At 38.7% G+C, this 20,164-nt stretch overlaps 2 protein-coding genes across 3 annotated transcripts in view; one reads left to right on the plus strand and one right to left on the minus strand.

Moving 5' to 3' along the window:
* The window catches only part of MED20 (Mediator complex subunit 20), a 204,785-nt gene that overhangs the window by 30,037 nt on the left and 154,584 nt on the right, over window positions 1-20,164 (plus strand). The window lies entirely within an intron of this gene.
* Window positions 1-20,164, minus strand: part of LOC110840846 (paired box pox-neuro) — a 49,862-nt gene that overhangs the window by 17,928 nt on the left and 11,770 nt on the right. The window contains exon 3 of the mRNA XM_022086124.2: window positions 4,333-4,553. Coding sequence (XP_021941816.2) covers window positions 4,333-4,553 — 221 coding nt within the window. The remainder of the gene's footprint in view (window positions 1-4,332; window positions 4,554-20,164) is intronic.

A 20,164-nucleotide genomic window follows, 5' to 3' on the forward strand; every position in this document is an offset into this window, starting at 1 on the left:
TTCGTAACCACGGTAACCATGAATCCCGGTTTATGGTCGTCTATCAATTTACAGGTCGGTTTCGTTTGGGGCCCATTAACTACTTACGAGCAGACTGATAAATGCTTTGTTGGGCTGATTAAATCTGTAATCCCAGATTAAATATTTTATATTTTAATTTAAAACGAGATACTTGTCTACCTGAAAACATCAGTTCTAATAGAGGCTTTGCCATTAATAGGTAGACCTATACGTCATTGGGGAATTCTTCGCTCTATCTAGCAGCGCGCCACCAGGCCACTAAAACTAGAGGAATGTAAAAGTTTTGCTATGTAGAACGGCGGCACACTTTTTTTATTATTATAAATTCTTCAGAACTTGGTGGGCAAAGTGTAGAGTTACTGAATGTTAAAGCAGGTGGTACATATATTTACCACAGTGTTTTAAAGGGCTGATTGTCTGAGAGGAAACCACCTGCACGGGATGAGGCAGAACACAAGAAACACTGCAGAGAGCTAGCAGACACGTCCTAACCCGGAGTATAATTGCTTGTACGAGGTGCGAAGTGTTGTACTGAGATGTTTTGTGGAGCGTCTGTTATTAAAACGTGGGTTGGTGAGCCAAGATCAACAGCGGCTGCTACAATGCACGTCGTACCATTACTGTGGTCACGAAAGGTGGTCAGGCTTCGATGACTGCACAATTTTGGGCACAGAAGTTTGGAACGAAAGGCCTGATGACTGACACGTACTCAGCTTTCTCTTTTCTTTGGGCTGATATATTTTTTTTAGATGGTTTATAGCTAACATCTCACGTCATTTCTTTTCGATTCTTCTTGAGGAAAAAACATGGTCTACCTCGTGGGATGAAACTTTGTCAAAATTCGGCGTCTGTGATTATAGCCACATGTTGCATATAAATTGGCTGTTCACAAGTGACGGAAGGACAGACAAGAGCCACGGAATTTACTGGACGCCACAATTTTATGAAATTGGACAAAGCCTTTGGTCACAGTCAGTCTCATGGTTTGAATCTTCAGCCAATAAAATCTTGTGTTCATAGCCTGTGTCGGCGTTCTTGTACGTGCTGCTTGTCAAACGCGTGGTCTCTTAGGTGAAGAATAACAGTTTTGAGGTCGGTCGTTGTGCAGTTTTCTCCATGTGAATTGAAGTCGTCGCCCTGATGATGGAGGCAGCAAGGACCTTTGAAACGTCGGTAAACTTCTACCAGACTGCACGGCGCTGTAACCCAGAAGACAGCCATCTTCGGATTTCATTGTGTTTGAATGTGATTCGTATCACGAAGGACCGTTTCTGTGAATATGGAAACGCGAGTTATCTCATGCGGCCTGAAAGTGCAACGTGCACATGACAGGAGTAATATTTCATCCCGACACGAAGCCTCACGTTTTATTGTGCTGGAAAATGATCATAAGTAATTGTTTCGTATTCAATCGATAATTTTATAGCTTGATTTTCGACAGAAACATTAATAAATATTATTCAACAATAACGGATTACGCCTTGCAGTCATTTTTAAATTTACGGATAATTTTGAATCAATGGAACCGTAATTTACCCTCTTGCCTAATTAATCTAGCACTCAGAGATAAGAAATAATTTTTAGAAATGCCGTCATAATTAATTGGCTGTATATAGTTTCGTCTTAAGTTTCCCATTACTAAATAACCAGGGACAGACTGATAACTGATCACGAGAAACATTTCGGACTTGAAGAAACATAAACTGTTCAAAATATGTCGACAGCCAATGAAACATCAAATTGTAGTGGTGAGGAAACATCGTATGTCAACCGACAGTGACACGTTAAATGTTAAACGTGTTATTATGAGCGCATGAACATTCATCTTTATTATATTAATGTAAGCCTTATAAAATGCCAATTCAGTGAGGAAGTCAGTCACTTGATCGAAGTCAGTTTAAATCGTCCAGTTCAAATATGCTTAACTATGCCCGTAAGTTACCACAGATTCAGTGCGTTACTATAGAAACACAATGCAAATTAAGAAGTAGCATTGTAAATATTGTATAGAAAAACTATCATTTACTTAAATTGTTGCAGGTGTTTCCAATTAGGGACGGAGGTTAAAATTTGAAAAACCAAGTTTTGTAATAATGTGTTAAAATGGCGGTGCAGACACAATTGTGTGGGTTTCTTTCCTTTTTTGTTAGGCTCGTAGCAGTGAGACAGAACAAACTACTTTTTTACTCAACGAGAAAACTGGCCTCATCAAACGGACAGAGTCTATAAGCGAAATTTAACTTTTCAACACGAGTAGAACACTCTTTGCAAACGGCTACTTAAACTCTGCTATAATTTTCTCCTTATTAAAGTGTTGAGACTAAAACAAAATTTATAAGGAGCCTCGTGCTAAACTAATGGTAGCATCTTCACCTGTGTTTTCTGTGAAGTCCGGCCTAACTTTTGATATAGGTACCAATTTGAGCAAGTGGAAAGTGGTTCTGCGGGCAGGATCTTCAGCAGCACACACACGTGTTAAAATGGCGATGCCACTTCACTGAGGAAAGAACGCCCGCCCACTCTCGTACATTCTGTCTACATATAATTATTCAGTTTCGGCTCCCATGTAATGCGTAAGAAATAGTGAAATTCTGTCTTAAAGGCGAGGCTCTGATAGCTTGTCTTTTTTTTAAATCTGATGGACATTTAGCATCACGATGTGTGATCAAGCTTACCTGGGAATTTATGTTTCTAGTGAAGAGATATAGATTTATGAATTACTCAACAAAGTACGTTCATGCGTGTGCGATACATCAGTAAATCAGTGAATCTGCCCGTTCTTCGAAATTCTGTGACGATAACATAAATGCAAACGTCATTCTTGTCCACGTGCTTTAGCACCACCTAGTGGAGGCGTATGGCGGGGAGGGGGGGAGTGGACTAGAACTTGAACCTCACGTATTTCTGGCTTAACCCCACAGGATAGATTTCCCGCTAAGTATTTGACTGAAGACGGGCGAACCCTTGGTAATGTCGTGACGTTCCTCACTACACTCAGAGAAGGGTTGGTATGCCACCTTAAAATGAACCATGACCACTGCCCTTCTAGTTAGTAATTTAATCGTTTTGATCGGAAACTTAAATAACAAAATTAGTTGAGTTTGAGTAGTTTGCACTTGTGTTTGTAATGAGGAGGTTCTGGGTTCACTTCTCAGTCAGAATACAGACTCTCCTACTCTTCAGTCTCGCGGCAAGTCATATATTACGAAATTTTCTTAAATTAGGCCACGATCGCTTCCTCCCACATTATTTCCGCACTGCCATTCGAATTCATCTTCGCATTTATACGCTATTCTCACAAAAACTTGTCACTTGAAATAATGTCTTCAGATAAACCGTCATGGGAATGTAAATGTCCCAAACAACTTTCAGTTTATGGCGTCCCTTGGTATAAGGCCGGCAGTTTGACGTGTTCGTAATGTGTAATGATGGAGGATTGAGATTATAGCTGGTAGTCGGTCTGACCTCACGGACACTGTGGCGTGTGACCGCTGTACATTCCGTGCTCCGGGAAACCAAACAAACACAACTGTAAATATTATCAGTGGAAACTTGGAACACAATAAAATGACATTAAATAATTCACATAGGCGTGCTGAGATGGATATAATGATGGCTGCGAGAAATGTCTAAATGCAGTATCGGCTTTCTGTGGTTCTGCTTTTACGCACGGAAATTTCGTCCTGTAATTGCTCGTTTTAGGGACTTCGGTTTTTATTATCACAACATTTAAAATAAACACGTGTTATAACACGAATAAGAGTGTTATTAAAACGTTTCGTGTGGCAATGGTGAATTGTTGACAGTTTGGCATGTCGCATGAGACATTGATGTGCCAGAATTGATATCGAAGTTTTCTGAATTTCCTTTTCAATCGGAAATATTTTTTACACCAAAGAAACACACTGAGAAAGGAATGCATAAGTTGACTTAGGAAGAGAAGATAAGAGGACATATAGAGGATATAAATAAACTGTAGAAGTGAAATAAGCTGAAGGGAGATCGCAGACTAACTAATTTGTGTGAACAGAAGATGGAACAGTTTTTGTTGTGTCTTCCACAAACTACAGGTTGTCTTCCAGATAATGGGCGAGTGTGTTGGATATGAAATGACAAAAGGAAGATTAATAAGAGAGATAAAGGTGACATATGAAAAAAGGAAAAGCGGGCGTATGCAATAGAAGTTAAAGAAATGCGTGGAAGTCAGAGTGAAAATGAATTAAAGGAAAACGGGAATTGACAGAAATAAGAAGAGGAAATAATTAGAGAGAGAGAGAGAGAGAGAACATGCAGTGGGTGACCGGCCCCTACCTTTGTCTTGGAGCCGCCAATGGAGCCGGGGCGAATTGAGCCGGTCTCGTAGAAGCGGGTCAAGATCTTCGAGACGCAGCCGTGGGAGACGAGTAGCTGCCGGGAGATGTCGCAGGGACGCACTCCCATGAGCGCCAGCTCAACGATGCGACGACGCACGCAGTCCGGCAGAGGGCGCCCGTTCACGAACACCCCTCCCAGCTGGTTCACCCCTGCCTGACCTGAGGGTAACACGACACCACGGATCCTCAGACAAAACGTCCAGCGAAGTGGCTGCAATTTGTTCTCCTCACCAAATACTACTAGGATGGCGAAACTGAGGAGGACAGGGAAGATGATAAATGCATATAAAATTTTGCTTCCAGAGCCTGAAAGTAAGAGCTCACTGGTAAGACCCAGACGCAGATTGAAGGTTAATATTAAAATTAACACTAGGGAATAGAATATGAGCGTGTGTACTGGATTCATCCAGCTCAGGACAAGGTCCAGTGGCAGGCTCTTGTAAGCCTGAAAACTTAATTTCTAACTCGTTATAAACGATTTTTACACACTTCGTCAAAATATCCGGAAGAAATTTCCCCGTCTGTAGGCACTTCACGTTAGAAACATAAAACTTAGATACAAAATGGCATATTAATTGAGGCAGTTGTCACCCCGGGCAACGTCCTTCACAAAAAAGTGACCTCGTGCCTATAAAAAATGTCTGGCGTTATGGAACTTATCTGATGACATAAGTGATCGTTTTGATCATGTTATGTCCATAGTCAGGTGGCTGTGTAATCGGTTTATATCTACAGGGCGTTTAAAACATTTGTTGCCAGACATCGTATAGTGCAGAAAAAAGACGGTAGCTTTACTGGATAGGAAATTATGCGATTGAGTTTAAATTGGCGGATTTAGCAAAGAGAAAAGTACGTTGAGGAACCAACTAACTTCGAAGAGCAGAGAAGAAATTTTCCTCCTTTTATGGAAATTAAGATTCATTACCGTACAAGACCCATTTTAATATTATCCTCCCATCTATGCCCAAGGCTTCCGAGTGATGTTTTCCCTTCAGGCTTTCGAGCCGACTAATTTCTTATCTTTTCAATGCGTGTTACATGTCCCATCCGTCACATCCTCCCTGATTTGATCACCCTGACAATCTTTGGCGAGAAGTACAAACTATAAAGCCTCTCATTATGCATTTTTCTCTCCTCCCCACAAACTTTGTTTCTTTTATGTTTAATGTTCCCATAACGTTAATTCTTGCTTTCTCGTCCGATAGAAACATGCGAGAAGCGTCATATAGGCACGTTCTTCCATTTACGGTATCTTTTGCTGCAAAGTTCTATCCACACTGCGGTGTGGCTATTTAGCGTGGATATTATTATTGGTGGTGAAGATGGGGCGTACGTAAGAACAACATGAGATTTTAAGAAAGCCTGTCAACACACAGTTGGTCCATGGCGAGAAAGAACGGACCGAATTTGCCATGTAGCGGTTCCGCTGCACTTATTTCGAGGAAGTGCACGACGGTGAATAGCCGTCGAATCAGCTCAATGGACATAACATGTTTGTTACATTCGCTGCGAAAACTGTCTTTCAGCCTCATTTTCCTCATATTTTATATTTTATTATGTTCACAGTATCCTATCAGGGCTATTGTTTGTTAATGAGCAATTCTATTACTGAAGTTCTTGTTAACATGGCATGGCACATGTTCAATTAGGGATGAAAGATATGGCCTCAGGCTATGGAGGTAACTGGGGGTATCTTGAATATCAGCCACTGACAGGGGCGGAAAGGGGTGGATCTCCAGCTAGGGTATTAAGCAGGGGGTTAACAAGTCTTGGCTGTAAAAAAAATTTACGAAATCTTAAACATCGCCTCGGACTTGGTCAGATTCCGTGGAATGGCCCAAACAACGAAGTCTGGCCGTTTGGAACTTGGAATGGCCTTGATCCTGTCTAGTTCAGTTTATTTGAAAACAGGGGCAATTGAATTAAAATTGACCTAAAAGAATCAGGATGAGATCTTGTCCACAGGGACCGTTGCAAGTTCATTGTGAACATGGTAATGAACTTTTGCTTCCGTAAAAGGCGACTAGCTACGTGGCTATAAGCTCCTTAAGAAGGACTCATGACATTACGTTTCCGTGCTTTGCACGCATTTCTGATCTCCCCCACAGAGCGAACAATTTTGTGGATCTCAGAACGCCATGTATTACCATCAGCTTCGATCAGTTCTGTTCATTTTTCCCCTCTACGTGAGATGCTCTTTCCTTTTTTTTAAAAAAAGTTTTCAATAGCAATTTGAACCTCATCAGAACTAGGCTCAGGTAGCTAGAGCTCATCTGTGTGCTTTTAAATCACGATAAACAGAAAGACAGGCAGTGCACAACGTTTTGAACCTTCCTATGAATGTGATAACTTCATAATTGCAACTTATGACTAGGGTTTGCCTATGAATGCAGTGTTAATGTGGTGGAAGACTGAAACGGAGGGCCAGCGGACCGATACAGGTGTACATTTTTTTTTTTCAAAAAAGTTTCCTTCTAGATTGTTTATGGGTGATTTAACGTCTTTTATCCCCGGTTAATTTTATGTTTTGCCAGTAAAGAGGCGAGGCTTTCTAAAAACTAGAATAAGCCAAACTGGAAGACACACTCCTCCTGCAGTCCAATAATATACCCACAAACTGTTAATTGAAGGGAAAACTCTAATAAATTTTGTAAGCGCACGTTTCTATGAAGCGGTAACTACTATGTTAACTGAAGAAGAGTGACATTATTAGCCTTGTTGTAGTGTATTTTAGGAAAGCGTAATAGCCTATTTGTTATTTCCCATTAAAAGTATCAAATGAAATATGTGTAGACCTACCTTGAGATACCAATCTCGAAAAGCAAGGTGTATCCCACAGCCAGGTAAGCCTTTTGAAAGGTGCATCCATTATCTTTATTGGCATCATATTTTGAAATTAGTGTTGGTGAAGGTATAGTGGTGAAGGGAAAAATAAGAATTGCATAAAAATATCTCGTTGATTACTTCATATCTAGGAGAAGTTAGTGCAAGTAAATTGATAATAACTTATTTGGTGATGGGTATGAATCATGTAGCTTGTCATTATGCAGTTTTCTCCACCTTCCGCTTACTTAATCCCTTTTAGGTCCAAATATTCTCATCACAACTCTGTTCTTAAACATCCTCAACTTGTATTTTTCCCTTAAAGTGAGGGACCAAATTTTACACCCTCAAAAAAGTTAGTCTTGTATATTTTAGTTGAAACATCTACTAACCACATGACACAGTTTATTCTGAAAGTTACATTATATTAGGAGAATTACTAATGCCAATATACTACTACAGTGAAGATGCTTTTGAAACCTTAGTTTTACAGCAACTGTAAGTAGTATAAACTGTTTATTAGAAGTAAAATCATGTATATCTAAAATACTGGTAAATTCCGGTCCTGTGAATCATTTGTAATGCTGTCTAAATATATTTACACATTACCACTACAAACATCTGTAAATATGGGATATTAGTATCGATGCGTTCTCCAGTCGATACTGATTGGTATGTCGATGAAAACTACTTTACACAGCTAGGTCTGCGTTTCAATTTCAGGTCCGACAGTCAAGCTCGCGCTAAAAGAATTATAATTCAAAGGCAGCTCCTCCGTAAATATCTTTTTAAGTTTTATCTTCACTGACGATAATGATGATGGGCGATGTCTTAGGTTTTAATTACATCCTCCCCTATAAGCCCATAGATTTGGGGGTTAATTTGACGTGAAGGAGATAGTTTGATGTCGGTCGGGAGGGACGACCTTGCTACCTGTCCCTCCGTTGCTTTAGATTGAAAATATATCAATTCGGAAGTTGGAAAAGCCAGTAACTCTTGCCTTCCCTTGGGTGCAACGCCCAATTTCACTTTGTGTGCAGTTAACAGAAGACCCACATTACTGGCATTGTCGCTTTATTGGTTTGCAAGTTATTTAACGTCACAGTTCCAAATGAAGTTATGTACTGAATTCTACTCGAAGATGATATCGATTCATGGATGATTGAGTAGGCAGAGTTTTCGAAACATAGGGCATCTTCAGCAGTTTCATTAAAACTGAGACGGCAGCTTGAGGATTGCATTTGCAGGAATTCTTACAACATGAAGATGGTTGTCTTCTGGGAGTTTAAAAAGACTGCTTCTGTTTAATACATTTTTCATTCTTTCCCTAGATTTCTAAATCCTGATTCGAAGTGCACGTGTCGAACTGCAGCCTTGTGATCTCTTGCAATGATTGAGGGCGTTTGTGGTTTTCTTCAGTTTCTCCAGGTGAACGCTGGGAAATAGCAACAGGTAAACTTGAAGTTATTTCTCAGAGCTTAATTAACAACTTCAAGAAGACGTATGAGAAATCGAGGTTATTCTTCACTTCAGTGTACAGCTTCACACCCCGGCCGCATTACCCCCGAGGAAAGAACCCTTGTCCAAGAAGAAGAAGAAGAAGAAGAAGAAGAAGAAACAGTTTTGATTACTGTAACTGGAACAAAGCAGGGGCTTAATCGTGCTGATGGTTCAGATGCAAGGAACCGTTCTCCTAGAGTCCTGACCGCGGCCAACGCGCTTAGCTCTCCTCAGTACAGACGTTTTACAGATTGCGCTGCTTAGGTAACCCGTCACAATAAAAAACAAGGACCAACTGAATCGTGCGCGAGTAACAAATAAGAGATACATGCATCACGCAATTTCCTGCTGCTTCTCTCGGAAAACCTAAATTAGACGACAGGAAAATCTGAATGCACCTGCCACAAGAAAGAAAAACAACAAATTGTTGTTATAATGTGAACTCGTAGCCTTGGTTTGACATCCAGTCTGAATCAGCTTTTTATTTTAGCCCTCCGCTCCCCGCGCCCCCAAATGTTTACAAAGATTTACTACGTGATCCCTAAAGGAATTCGCCGTGGTGAATTCTAGACGGAAAATGTTAGATTTGAAACAGTTCATTATAGTGCCCACTGTTGTTATTATAGCATAGTTTACACGTTGTTACAGGCTTTCATTCAAGAATTAAATGCGTACCCCTTTGCAATTGAGTCTTAACTAAGTTAAAAATTACTAACGTGAAGACGCCCTTCGTAATAAGTATAAATTATGCTTAATTCTAAAGATTTAAATATAATTGACGAGATTTGTGGAGGAAAAAATACAACTTTTGTACTTCATTTTCCTGCAACAAATATTCATGCCAAAGCATTTATTTTAACATTTATTTCTGTTACGTATTGTGGTGTAAATTTATTAAAACGTTTATTAATTTTTTACCTTATTAAAAATTATCCACCTACTTTAACAGTAATAGTACTTGATTTATTACATTTAAATCTTACAAGCAATTTTAACAGCGCTGTTAGTAGCTCAGATTAAAGCCTTTTTCGTAAGATGACCAGATGATAAATAAATTAGAAGTTATGTGGAAGAAGACGGTCGTGGTCTGACTGGAGGTAGTAGACCTGTATTTGCCTTGAGGGACTGAGGAATGCCACGAAAAGTCTCAATCGGCATCGCAATATTCTTGGGAATATTTGAATCCAGAACTTCCCGAACATCAAATACCAGTTCCAGACTTTCAGCCGTGAAGCTTTACGGATTTGGTTAAACTTTTTTCCTGTTTTGTATGTCCTAGATCCGTCATTTTAGCCAGAAGGTAAAACATAATGTGATAGTGGCTTATTTTAAACAAGTTCTAGAGGGAGATAATACCTGTATATGAACCAGATAGGGAATGGAGTGAATTACGTAAAGAGTAACGTTGTGGTTACATTATTCTCTTAAATTGATTAAGTTACAAGAAAAGGTGAACGTGTATCTCCAAATGCGGAAGGATTTATATAAAAGTTTTGACGATAAATTGACCACATGGAAAACTGAAACGAGGATGAAAAGAATATGTTGACAATTTTTTTATAACTCGGCAGATCGTCGCTAAATAGACCAATAAATACAATTTGTTCATAATCATCCTCTCAAATATTCTCTGCAGCTGATACTGCTTCGATAAATAACCTCCGAACCAACCCCCAGTTCTTGCGTACCAGAGTAACTTCCTGATGTTCCGATATCAATTAGTTTACAGAACTGTTCTTCTCCTAACACCCGCCTAAACGCTGCAGTGCTATTAACACAGCCGTGCGCTGAACGGTAGACGTTCAACCCTTCGGGCTCCGTGTTGAAATTATATGGATAATGAGGAAATGATTACCCCCTTCGCTCCTCCTCTTAAACAAATGAACAACAACACCGCGTATAAAAAACTGAGGTGGCCGACCATTTATCTTTTCAACCGACACCAATTGTTTCCTTTACTTCATATTTCATCTTTTTTTAGTACCTTAATGTTGTCATCTTTCTTCTCTGCCTTTTACTTTTCATTAAGTTTTCTTTTACCTCTAACACTCATTCGTTCCAAACTACGTTTGAAATATTCTTCGTACGAAACTGCTTGCATTATCAAGATAACCAGCGTAGCGAATTTTATGTGTAATAAAAATGTAACATCGCGCTGAGGAAACAAAAGAAACGAACAGGTGAGCATCGAATTCTGATGGCTTGCTCTTGCTCTCTTCTCAGATTTGCTAATTCGTTTATCTACGTAACTTAAAGCCTTACTTACTATGATAATTCTGTACTTCAGATTCGAACAGGTGTAACTCTTCAGTGGACAGATGGAGCTGTCATTCTGTATCACAATTTCAATCGGTTGTTAAGAATCACGTTATGCATCGTATTTCTTACTGATTTCATTGTTAGTAGTTGCTGATTTGTATAACTAATTTTATATCGTAATAAGCATTTAATTGTAATAAGTACTAGTCAACAAATACAAAATACAAAATTAAATGCTTCGAAAATGTAAGAAAGCACAAATAGGTCTATTTGGGAATGATAGTAACAGATCAAGAACACATTTACGAATAAATTAATAAATAACAGATTAAATTTGGCGACTGCGTGCTAACATTTAGTTCATATTCCGTTTCCTGTCTGGAAGTGTAAGGACTAAACTTATAGGCATATCTTCTTTAAATTGTACTTGTTTTTTTTCTCTATGGGTGAGAATTTTTACAGTTTTATTTTATATCCTGCAAGTAAATAAAAACAGTTGCACACTTTTTATCCATCTGAATGTGTCTCAGGACTGCATCAAATGAGAGGCTTTTTACCTTCGGGTTACAGTATTAGAAAGTTGGATGTTTAGTTACTTTCTTTGAAATTTTATGTTGTCCAGACGACGAAGCAATCGAGAAGACCAAAATAGACAGTTATTTGTTTTGTTTTCTGCAAAACCTTCGCCGTTTTAATAGATTTTATCGACTAAAGAATACAGTACTTGTGGTTTGACTTATATTTTAAACATCAAGTCATGACCCTTATCAACATCGTGTGACTTGGTAGATCATATGGATATTTTGTATAATATAATCTATAATTCTTTCATAAAACAATTGCATCGATTTCCGGTTACTAGGCGTGTCGATAGATGGGTCGGGCATATAGCATGGTGGATCATAATGTGCGCCAGAAAATTGGCCATTCAACTAAGATCTTAAAAAACGACATATCAAAGAAGCATATTAGAACCGGTTGCGTTTTGCTAGCGTATCCTGGCTAGGTCGAATCAAGGTTGTTCGGGAAGCAACATTGCAGTCATCTGTCTCTGCATCCAGCGGAGGCTTACGGACCACGTAACTGTATTGCCGTCTTTCATACGTGGGCGAATAAATATTTCCGAGGTTAACATTCCACACTTAGACTTTTTATAAAAACAAAACCACTTTTGTTTCTAGAGTAACCCAAAGTAAGAAACATTTCAGTGGTTTTCGGCTCATGAAGTCATGCGTCATTGTACAACCGTGTATTCAATTTTTGTACGCTTTTGTGTATAACTATTACATTAGTATTATTCTGAAAACTTCGTTTTCCTTCCTGTAATATGCACTAGAGTTCATGGATAAAGATTAGTAATATTTTAGAAAAGAATATTAAATGAATCCTTCGTATAAATGGTACGTTGAACAAGACTTCCTTCCGTGTCCATTTCAATTCATTATTTTAATCACCGTATTGTTCAACGCTATGCAATGAGAACTGTTTAAAGCAGGGGTGGCCAACCCAAATGATCTTTCGGACCACTTTGGAAATGCATCATAACTCCGCGGGCCACATATAAAATTATAGACATTTTTTTGGAGTGAAAAATTGAAACATAATGAGTTATTATTATTGTGTTTACTATTATTCATTATAAAATAAATATATTTTGTAAAAGTGTGATGAATCTCGCGGGCCGGAAAAATGTTCAAGGCGGGCCACATGCGGCCCGCGGGTTGGCACCCCTGGTTTAAAGCGTCATTAAGCGTAGAGTAACAGTAAAAGTAATAGTAATTAATAACAATAAATGATGAAAAAGTAAACACAAGTTAGGAAATGTCTGGACTCTAGAGCTTAATAATTCTACATTTTGTGTCTGTAAGTGATTCTGATGTTCCATATAAACAGGAAGGGCAGATGACTGAGGACCTTCAGCAGAATAAACGTTGGTCTGCCGTTGTCATGGCAACCACGAAGTCCAGTTTGCGCTTCATCAAAATGGATAATGCTCTTTGACCCCTTGAACCAGAAGCTCGTCTAAACAATATTTAATAACACAGTCCGTACCGCAAATAAAGCACCACACTTCGCCTCTACAGAGATCAGTGTTTAATTTATGCCAGGAAAATAATCCCCGTTTTCTTGTGAGAATTATACGAAATCTATAAAATACAAAAAATGCAGAGTTATTAATTTTTAAAGCAGGTGGTACAGAGGCTTTGGGGTTTAAAAATGAAAGGATATGTCAAGAAAATCCTTTCACGTAAACTCGTTATTAAAATTATAGTTCGAAATTAAAGTTTAAACGGCTTGACAATTTTTTCGTAAAGATCCAAAATACCAAATATGAAAAATACAGTTGAAGAGTTCTTGACTTTTACGTGAGAACAGATAATCGGAAGGACGGACAGACGGAACGATTTTAATAGTTATTCCGAGGCTATAATAAAAAGAGCAACATATAAGAAACATAAATAAATCTTCAAAATAATTAAATTATAACTTGAGAAACACGTACCATAGCTGAAGAAAAACAAAACGCTAGATAGTAAGGTTCAACAAATAAGCAGGAGCAACACAGGTCTATGAGACTGCAGAAGAAGATTTCACAGCTGTCTGCGAAATGTTACACGTTTGGACAAGAGTCCGCGATAAAAACGTCAGGCATTCCGCGGTGAATACCGTTTCCAGGTTCGTGAACACTGTGTCTTGTGGGAGGCGGGAGCAGTTGGAAGCTGTGAACGCAGAGGTCGTTCGGGCTCAATCATTGATTTATTATTTTATCTACCGTAAGAATACAAGATGCTACATACCAGAAGACCGCCTTATTTCTTTTTTTCTGAAATCCACAAAGATTTTACAACTCTACAAAACTGAAAGCAAATATAAAAATTATTGCTAGGCATATATTACTTCGTATAGAATACAGGAGTACTATAGACTGTCAGATAAAGAGAACAAAATGTGTTTACTTTTTTGATGGCTTAATTAGAGTTCAGTTTGTATTGTATCCTTTTACTCGAAAGCCAAACTTACGTAATCCGGTGAGGCGAGTGTTGGACGTAACGAAGTTAACCGTCTCTTCCCGCCCCTCTTTAATTTTACAAAAAATTTGGCCGTTGCTGACACTTGCTTGGTTTGAACCCCCCCCCCCCCCCTTCATATTTTATCTTTTCGTTCTGAAACAATCGTCCAGACTTTAAAAGTGTCCTTCTCCGTCTTGAAGAATTTCCTTTCCTGCGATAACCATCGGCCATTAGATAGAAATTACATCCACACCACGCGAGCTTTGTTCTGCCCCCAGGCAGCGCCTGTTTTTATTTCTGTGATGACTTACGATGCCAGTTGAGATAGAGGCAGGTAATTCTGGTCGCTTCTTGTCACACCGTGTATAGGCCTATTTTCCCCACCCTACCTGGAGCTGCCTCGGGCAGGCAACTATAATAAAACTAGAGTAGTGCCGCTCTCTAACTCTCCGAAGCATTATACTTTATAGGTTTATCATTTAAAACCCAGTGGTAACTATATATACCACCTACTTCAATGTCAGTAACTCTGGCCGTTAACTGTAAGACAGGTTACACCCATTACTTAAAGGTCAATTTTAATACTGTCCTCCCGTCTACTTCTAGGTCTTTCTTCAGGGTTTGTGACCAAAGCTCTCGGCCTCTTTACTGTTAACAGGCCTGTTGTTTGCGAAGTGTACAAATTAAGATGCTTCTCTTCGTGTACTTTTCTCTATTGTTCTGTTACTTCAGCTCTCTCAGATCAAAGTTTCCTCATCAGAAATCTGTCATCAAATAACTTCGATTCTCACGCAAAACAACACAGGCGTATAAAATTATATTTTTGTAAGCACGTCTTAAACTTTGCGTATTTAAGTATGGCGCTGGAAGATCAAAGATTCTGCGCTGAATGGCATCTGATATTCAGATATATTCGTGCCTTATTATATTTATTTTTACTGTTCTAATGACGTTGAATCATGACACATGTCATAAGCACGCTGATCTGTTTTCCTTCAACAGTCTTCTTTTGATTAATAAAGATAATGCCTTAATATCGATATTGCTCTGAAATATTTTCCATTATTCTCAGTTCGGCATTAACGGTTGAAAGGTCATTGTTCGTTTTGAACGCACCTCGTGATGTGTGACGTTGCTAGTTCAGCGGTTTCCCTGGCTAAGGGTTGCTTTTTATTTTGACTTTGCCTTTCTGAACAAAATGTGTGCTACCAGATATCGTGCCGGAATCTTTGATTTTTAATGTTTTCTATCTTAGATAATTACATGCTCGGCTTTCCAGCGCTTACACTTGAAATTTACGGCATCTTGGGTCAGATGATTATTCTTGATAGTCTGCCATATTTTCCATTTAGAAGAAAATTAAGAAATAGTTATTTCAAGTTATAAAATGCTCCTTCCTCAGTCCATTCTTTAAATTATGTAGACAAATGTAACATTGTTGTTCTGTGTAGACGTGTTCGTGCAGAATCATCGGAAATATATTAAACTTCCCCTTAATTAAGATAATATAACAATTCAAATGATGTATATATCTAAAAAAAGTTTGATAATGAATTTCAGGGTGACCCACATTATTGAATAGGGGATGTTCTTGAACATAATTAAGTAATAATCCAATATAATGGTGGCTTTTAACGACAATTGCATGAAGATTTCCGTCTTCTGGGTTGTTGCGCTGTGTAGAGATCGCCCTGATGACGGAGGCAGTATGACCTGTGAAACGTTGGTTAACATCGACCAGACTACACAGCGCAACAACCCAGAAGACGGAAATCTTCTTACTCACCGCTGTGAAAACCTCAAGTCTTACATAGACAATTGCATGTTTTTGGTCGATGGGCCTAACTTGTGAACCCAACCAGAGGGAATATTCTTGCAGAAATGTCGGCTCCTGAGTGGAAATACATGGCATTTTTCGTGACAGGAAATAAAAATCTTGGTCACACTGAAACCTACAGTTTTAGATGACTTATTATTTAGCAAACCGGTCTTTAGTGGTATTGTCGGTTGAATTACTTTAAATTTAGAAACTACTGTAATTCTTGCTAGAAGTAAATTATTCTGGAAAATATTTCTTTCTAAACAATGCTTTTTTTAAATTTCCTAATAAACATAAAGAATTTTAAACTATGGAAATCGTACGTTACCATGGTAACATAACAGGTTTCCTTTACTAAGTTCGATAAGTACAGAGAAGTGGTACAAGATCACCGTTTCTCATTCATCAAAAATAATAATCTACCGTATTTAGCATGTTAATGTTTCCAGCTGTTGTGTCATAAGCAGTTCCCTCATCTGAGAAAGATTCGATAACTTATTACTATTTTTAATGTTAGAAAGTGCTTAATATTCCTTGGCTTAGTCGCCATGTTAGCATTGGGTTTATGTTGTAATTGATATAAATGTATTCATCCCTCGTTCTTTGCCCATTTCCTGGAATTCTGGTCTTACAGCAACCTCCCTTTCCACTTTTACCTGTGGTGGAAGTAATGCAGGTCGAATGATGTCAAATCCTTGTTATGAGAGTCCAAAACTGCCGCTGGCTGCGTTCGTGAGGAGGCGATGGCCAGCAGCAGTTTCGTACTTGTTACTGCATGCACCTGCTTCGTTAACTTGAACACAAACCAAATCTTGTCAGAGCCCAGGTTGTGAAACCAATTATATAAATTCTGAAAAATAAAATAGTCTTACAAAAGAAGACAAGAATCGCACAACAAAGATTTAAAATGCTTACTCTGAAATAAAAGAAAATGAAATGGGGGAGCGTATTGGGTTGAATCATCGTAATGAACGTGATTCATATCGATTCCAGAAATTGGCTCGAGTTGTGTTTCTAGCATCGCTGTATCAATTAGGCGGGCTTTTTATATTGTTTTCTGGCTGTTTATACGTTAAGTGAATACATAAATTTGCATTTTGATGCCTTGTATGTTTGCAAAAGAAGGCGATGTGAACCCGTTCTTTAAAGGAATAGATTTTATTCTGTAATTAATCGAATGAGCAATTGTACAAACAGCTGTGTTGTGAAATAAAACCAACCAAGAAATCAATTAATCGAAGACTAAAGTTTTGCATTAGCGCGTCTTAGGTTGCGGAAAGAGCAGCGTGCCTGTCTTTCTGGCCGTGTTTCCAGTCACTCATCTCCTTCCGTTTGTACCTTCCTTTCCGGATATTTTGTTCCTTCAGGTCTTTCTTACTTTTACTAGGAGGAGGTACAAATCAGTTTGAGAGAGAAGTGGATTATTGTAACTCCACGCCTTGACCACCTGACGCCCTGGGAAATTGCCTTAACACTCCATATATCGGCTTATCGCCGCTTTTGAAGTCGTACGGCGCCTAGATTTTGCCCCTTTCTATCATTCCATTGATTCTGTCATTAGTCTCTATTCTTCATTGCTTTAATTATTTCTCCGTTATTATTCCGTCTCTACCGCACCTTTCTCTGTGAGTCCGCATGTTTCGGCCCCGTGTAGCAACAAATAACTTTTGGTCATTGTTTCATATACGTTATATTTCTCTTTCTGCTAGAAAATAACAAAAGAAAAAGAGTCAATATGTTCTGTCGGGAATATTTTCTCCAGCTTTCCCGTCTCTTAGCCAGTCACTGTACTGAGTTGTCCCTGTTCTTAATTCGGCCTATATCTGTCCTATATGACCCTACTTTTTACGCAACTTTAACGTCTTAAATTGTTCCCGAAAATGTTTCGTCGTTCAAAGGACTGGATGGAGCGCCTTTGTCATTGACATCGATTACTTGTGTCTGAAGTCGTTTTAATACTGTAAATATCTAATTGCTCTGCTAGTGGCGTCTTACTTTGCTGTAGTAGATCTGGTATCTGCAGTTTATGAAAAATAAACCCAATGAAGTATAAAAATGACAAAGAATGCGTTTGGAGCCGTTTGCACTGTTTATGCGCTGTAAGTTATTCAACTGTTCTTGGAACTGTCATGCGCAACGCAATGCGCGTCGTAACATGAATGTAATCTGTTCCAGTACGCAGGTTCAAGCATCCAAAGTATTCACGTGCCCCGGCATTTTAAACAGAACTCTTTTTTATTTTTTTGTCAATGAAATGTAATTGCGAACCGGTTTGAGACACGGGTTTATCTTTCTCAGGGAACATTTGTTACAGAACCTGTTCTGTCAGACAACCACGCTGATTGCATGTCATAATAGCTCGGTTTTATAATTCATTTACGATCAAAAATGTTTTTTTTGCCCAAATATTGTAATATAATTGGATCATAAACATAACATAAATTGTATATATTCCCTTCAATACGTGATTTATAACTGCGCTGTGTTTTGCTTCTTTGTAACAACCGTCGGAAAAAAAGTTTCAGATTAAATTAACTAGGCCTGTTCGGTTTCCTTTTGGGCATCAAGGCGGTTACAACTCGGGGCCCAAAGTGTCAGTCGCGGGAGTGTATTTAAGAAAGTATTTTTAGACAGATTGTGACTTATGTGCCGGAATTTGTAAGTCAGTGTCAGAGTAGAAAACTGACTGACCTATTGACCAAATCAGTGGAGGAGAATCCTTCTTAATAAGCTGGTAGTCACTCAGCTAGATAACTTCCTCGCCTGTTACGTAAGCCGAAGGTTCACATTAACTCACTACTGCTCCCTATCCTGAGCCACATTAATCCATTCCACATTCTAGCAGCTGCTTTCGTTCATTCCGATCTCAACATTTTTTCATAATTATATGTTACCTTGAAAAACGCTTATTTCTACCGCCAACTCTAATTCTTTATGGATATTTAGCTCGTAAATGCACACCCTTCTAAATACAGCCCAGGACATAGGGTTTCTACAGGTTTGTTCATCAACGCTACTTTGTTACAGAAGTGTTTTATGTTACAAATAGGAGGGTGAGGTCGGGTCTTGCCAGGTTGTGAATCAACACTGAGGGTCGGCTGCCCGCAGGCCGTTTCTCGAGAAGTAATAGCTCAATCTCACAGACTCGTTTGGTACAGCATGAGTCAGAAGCTCAATTTCGATTATTTCTGTGCAAATATTTGCTGTTATAACAGTTTTGTAGACATGATATTTATTTGAAATACCAAATGTTAGGACTGAGAAAATGGTTTATTACTTCTTAATCTGACGGTTAAATCGATGATTCATTTAGCCTTCTGAACGGTGATTTTTTTTTAAAAGAACCATCTTCAGGGCTGAAAAACCTACTTACGAGTTCACACGGTGCAACAAACCAGACGAACGGCACTTACATCTTTAGCGCCGTGAGAACCTCAAATGCCGTAATGAAACTTCTTGTGTTAGTTATATTTCCACGATAACTTATAATTTTCTTTGTTGAAAATCAATTTTAAGCTGGCTAATTGAGAGATGGTGGGTCATTTTCCTGTCACCGACTTTTTCAGATATCACACGAAGTACCGGTTATTTTAATGACATTTCTCATGCGTAGCTCGAAAACGGTAAACCACTTTTTTTTAAATTTTACTCGGTTGTTTAATCGAGAAAAATTTAATCCACGTGTCTCCTGACAGTTAAACACTTTTCTGTTCAAAGAACACAGCAGACAGTTAATAATCTGGTGAAAAATATTTCGAACTTCCCTATGTTACTACCTTTCAACCGAACGCTGGAAGATGCGACATTGAAGTCTGCAGAATCGACTGGACAAGCCTAAGCCTTTTAATCTCTGCGTATTACAGTCCTGACGCCTTTCAGTATTTCAGTGACAACAGTGAAATGTTATGGCTCTTACCTGCGGATTTACTGAAACTTGAAACCCGTCAAAGAAAGCCATTCCGTTTAGCTGTGTAAATATTTTGCGTATCAAAGTAACGGGATTGCTGTAATATCTCATGAGATAATTTGATGGGATTTCACGGTCTGTGTCGTTATGTTTACGTTAATACCTGGCATTTCACCGTTATCACTCCCTGAAGTGTGCTAGTGCGCAATGTTAACGAATTGCACTTCATTTCTACCATTGATTTAGCCTCGTTGATCGTAAACACGTGTCACATACTTCGTACTTACAGTTGTCCACAAATTGATTTAACATCGAGTTTCACGGTCCCTACGGATACAAAAATTTTATGATTTGATTTGCTGTTTTGAAAAATATGTAGGCCTGATCATCATTCCTTATACTTATCTTTAAATATACTAATTCCTTGATACAGGTTCATACTGAGCAGTTG

Source organism: Zootermopsis nevadensis, unplaced genomic scaffold (assembly GCF_977971745.1).
Source record: "Zootermopsis nevadensis isolate Lab colony 2312 unplaced genomic scaffold, Znev_1.0 Znev_ptg000029l, whole genome shotgun sequence".
Classification (NCBI taxonomy): domain Eukaryota; kingdom Metazoa; phylum Arthropoda; class Insecta; order Blattodea; family Termopsidae; genus Zootermopsis; species Zootermopsis nevadensis.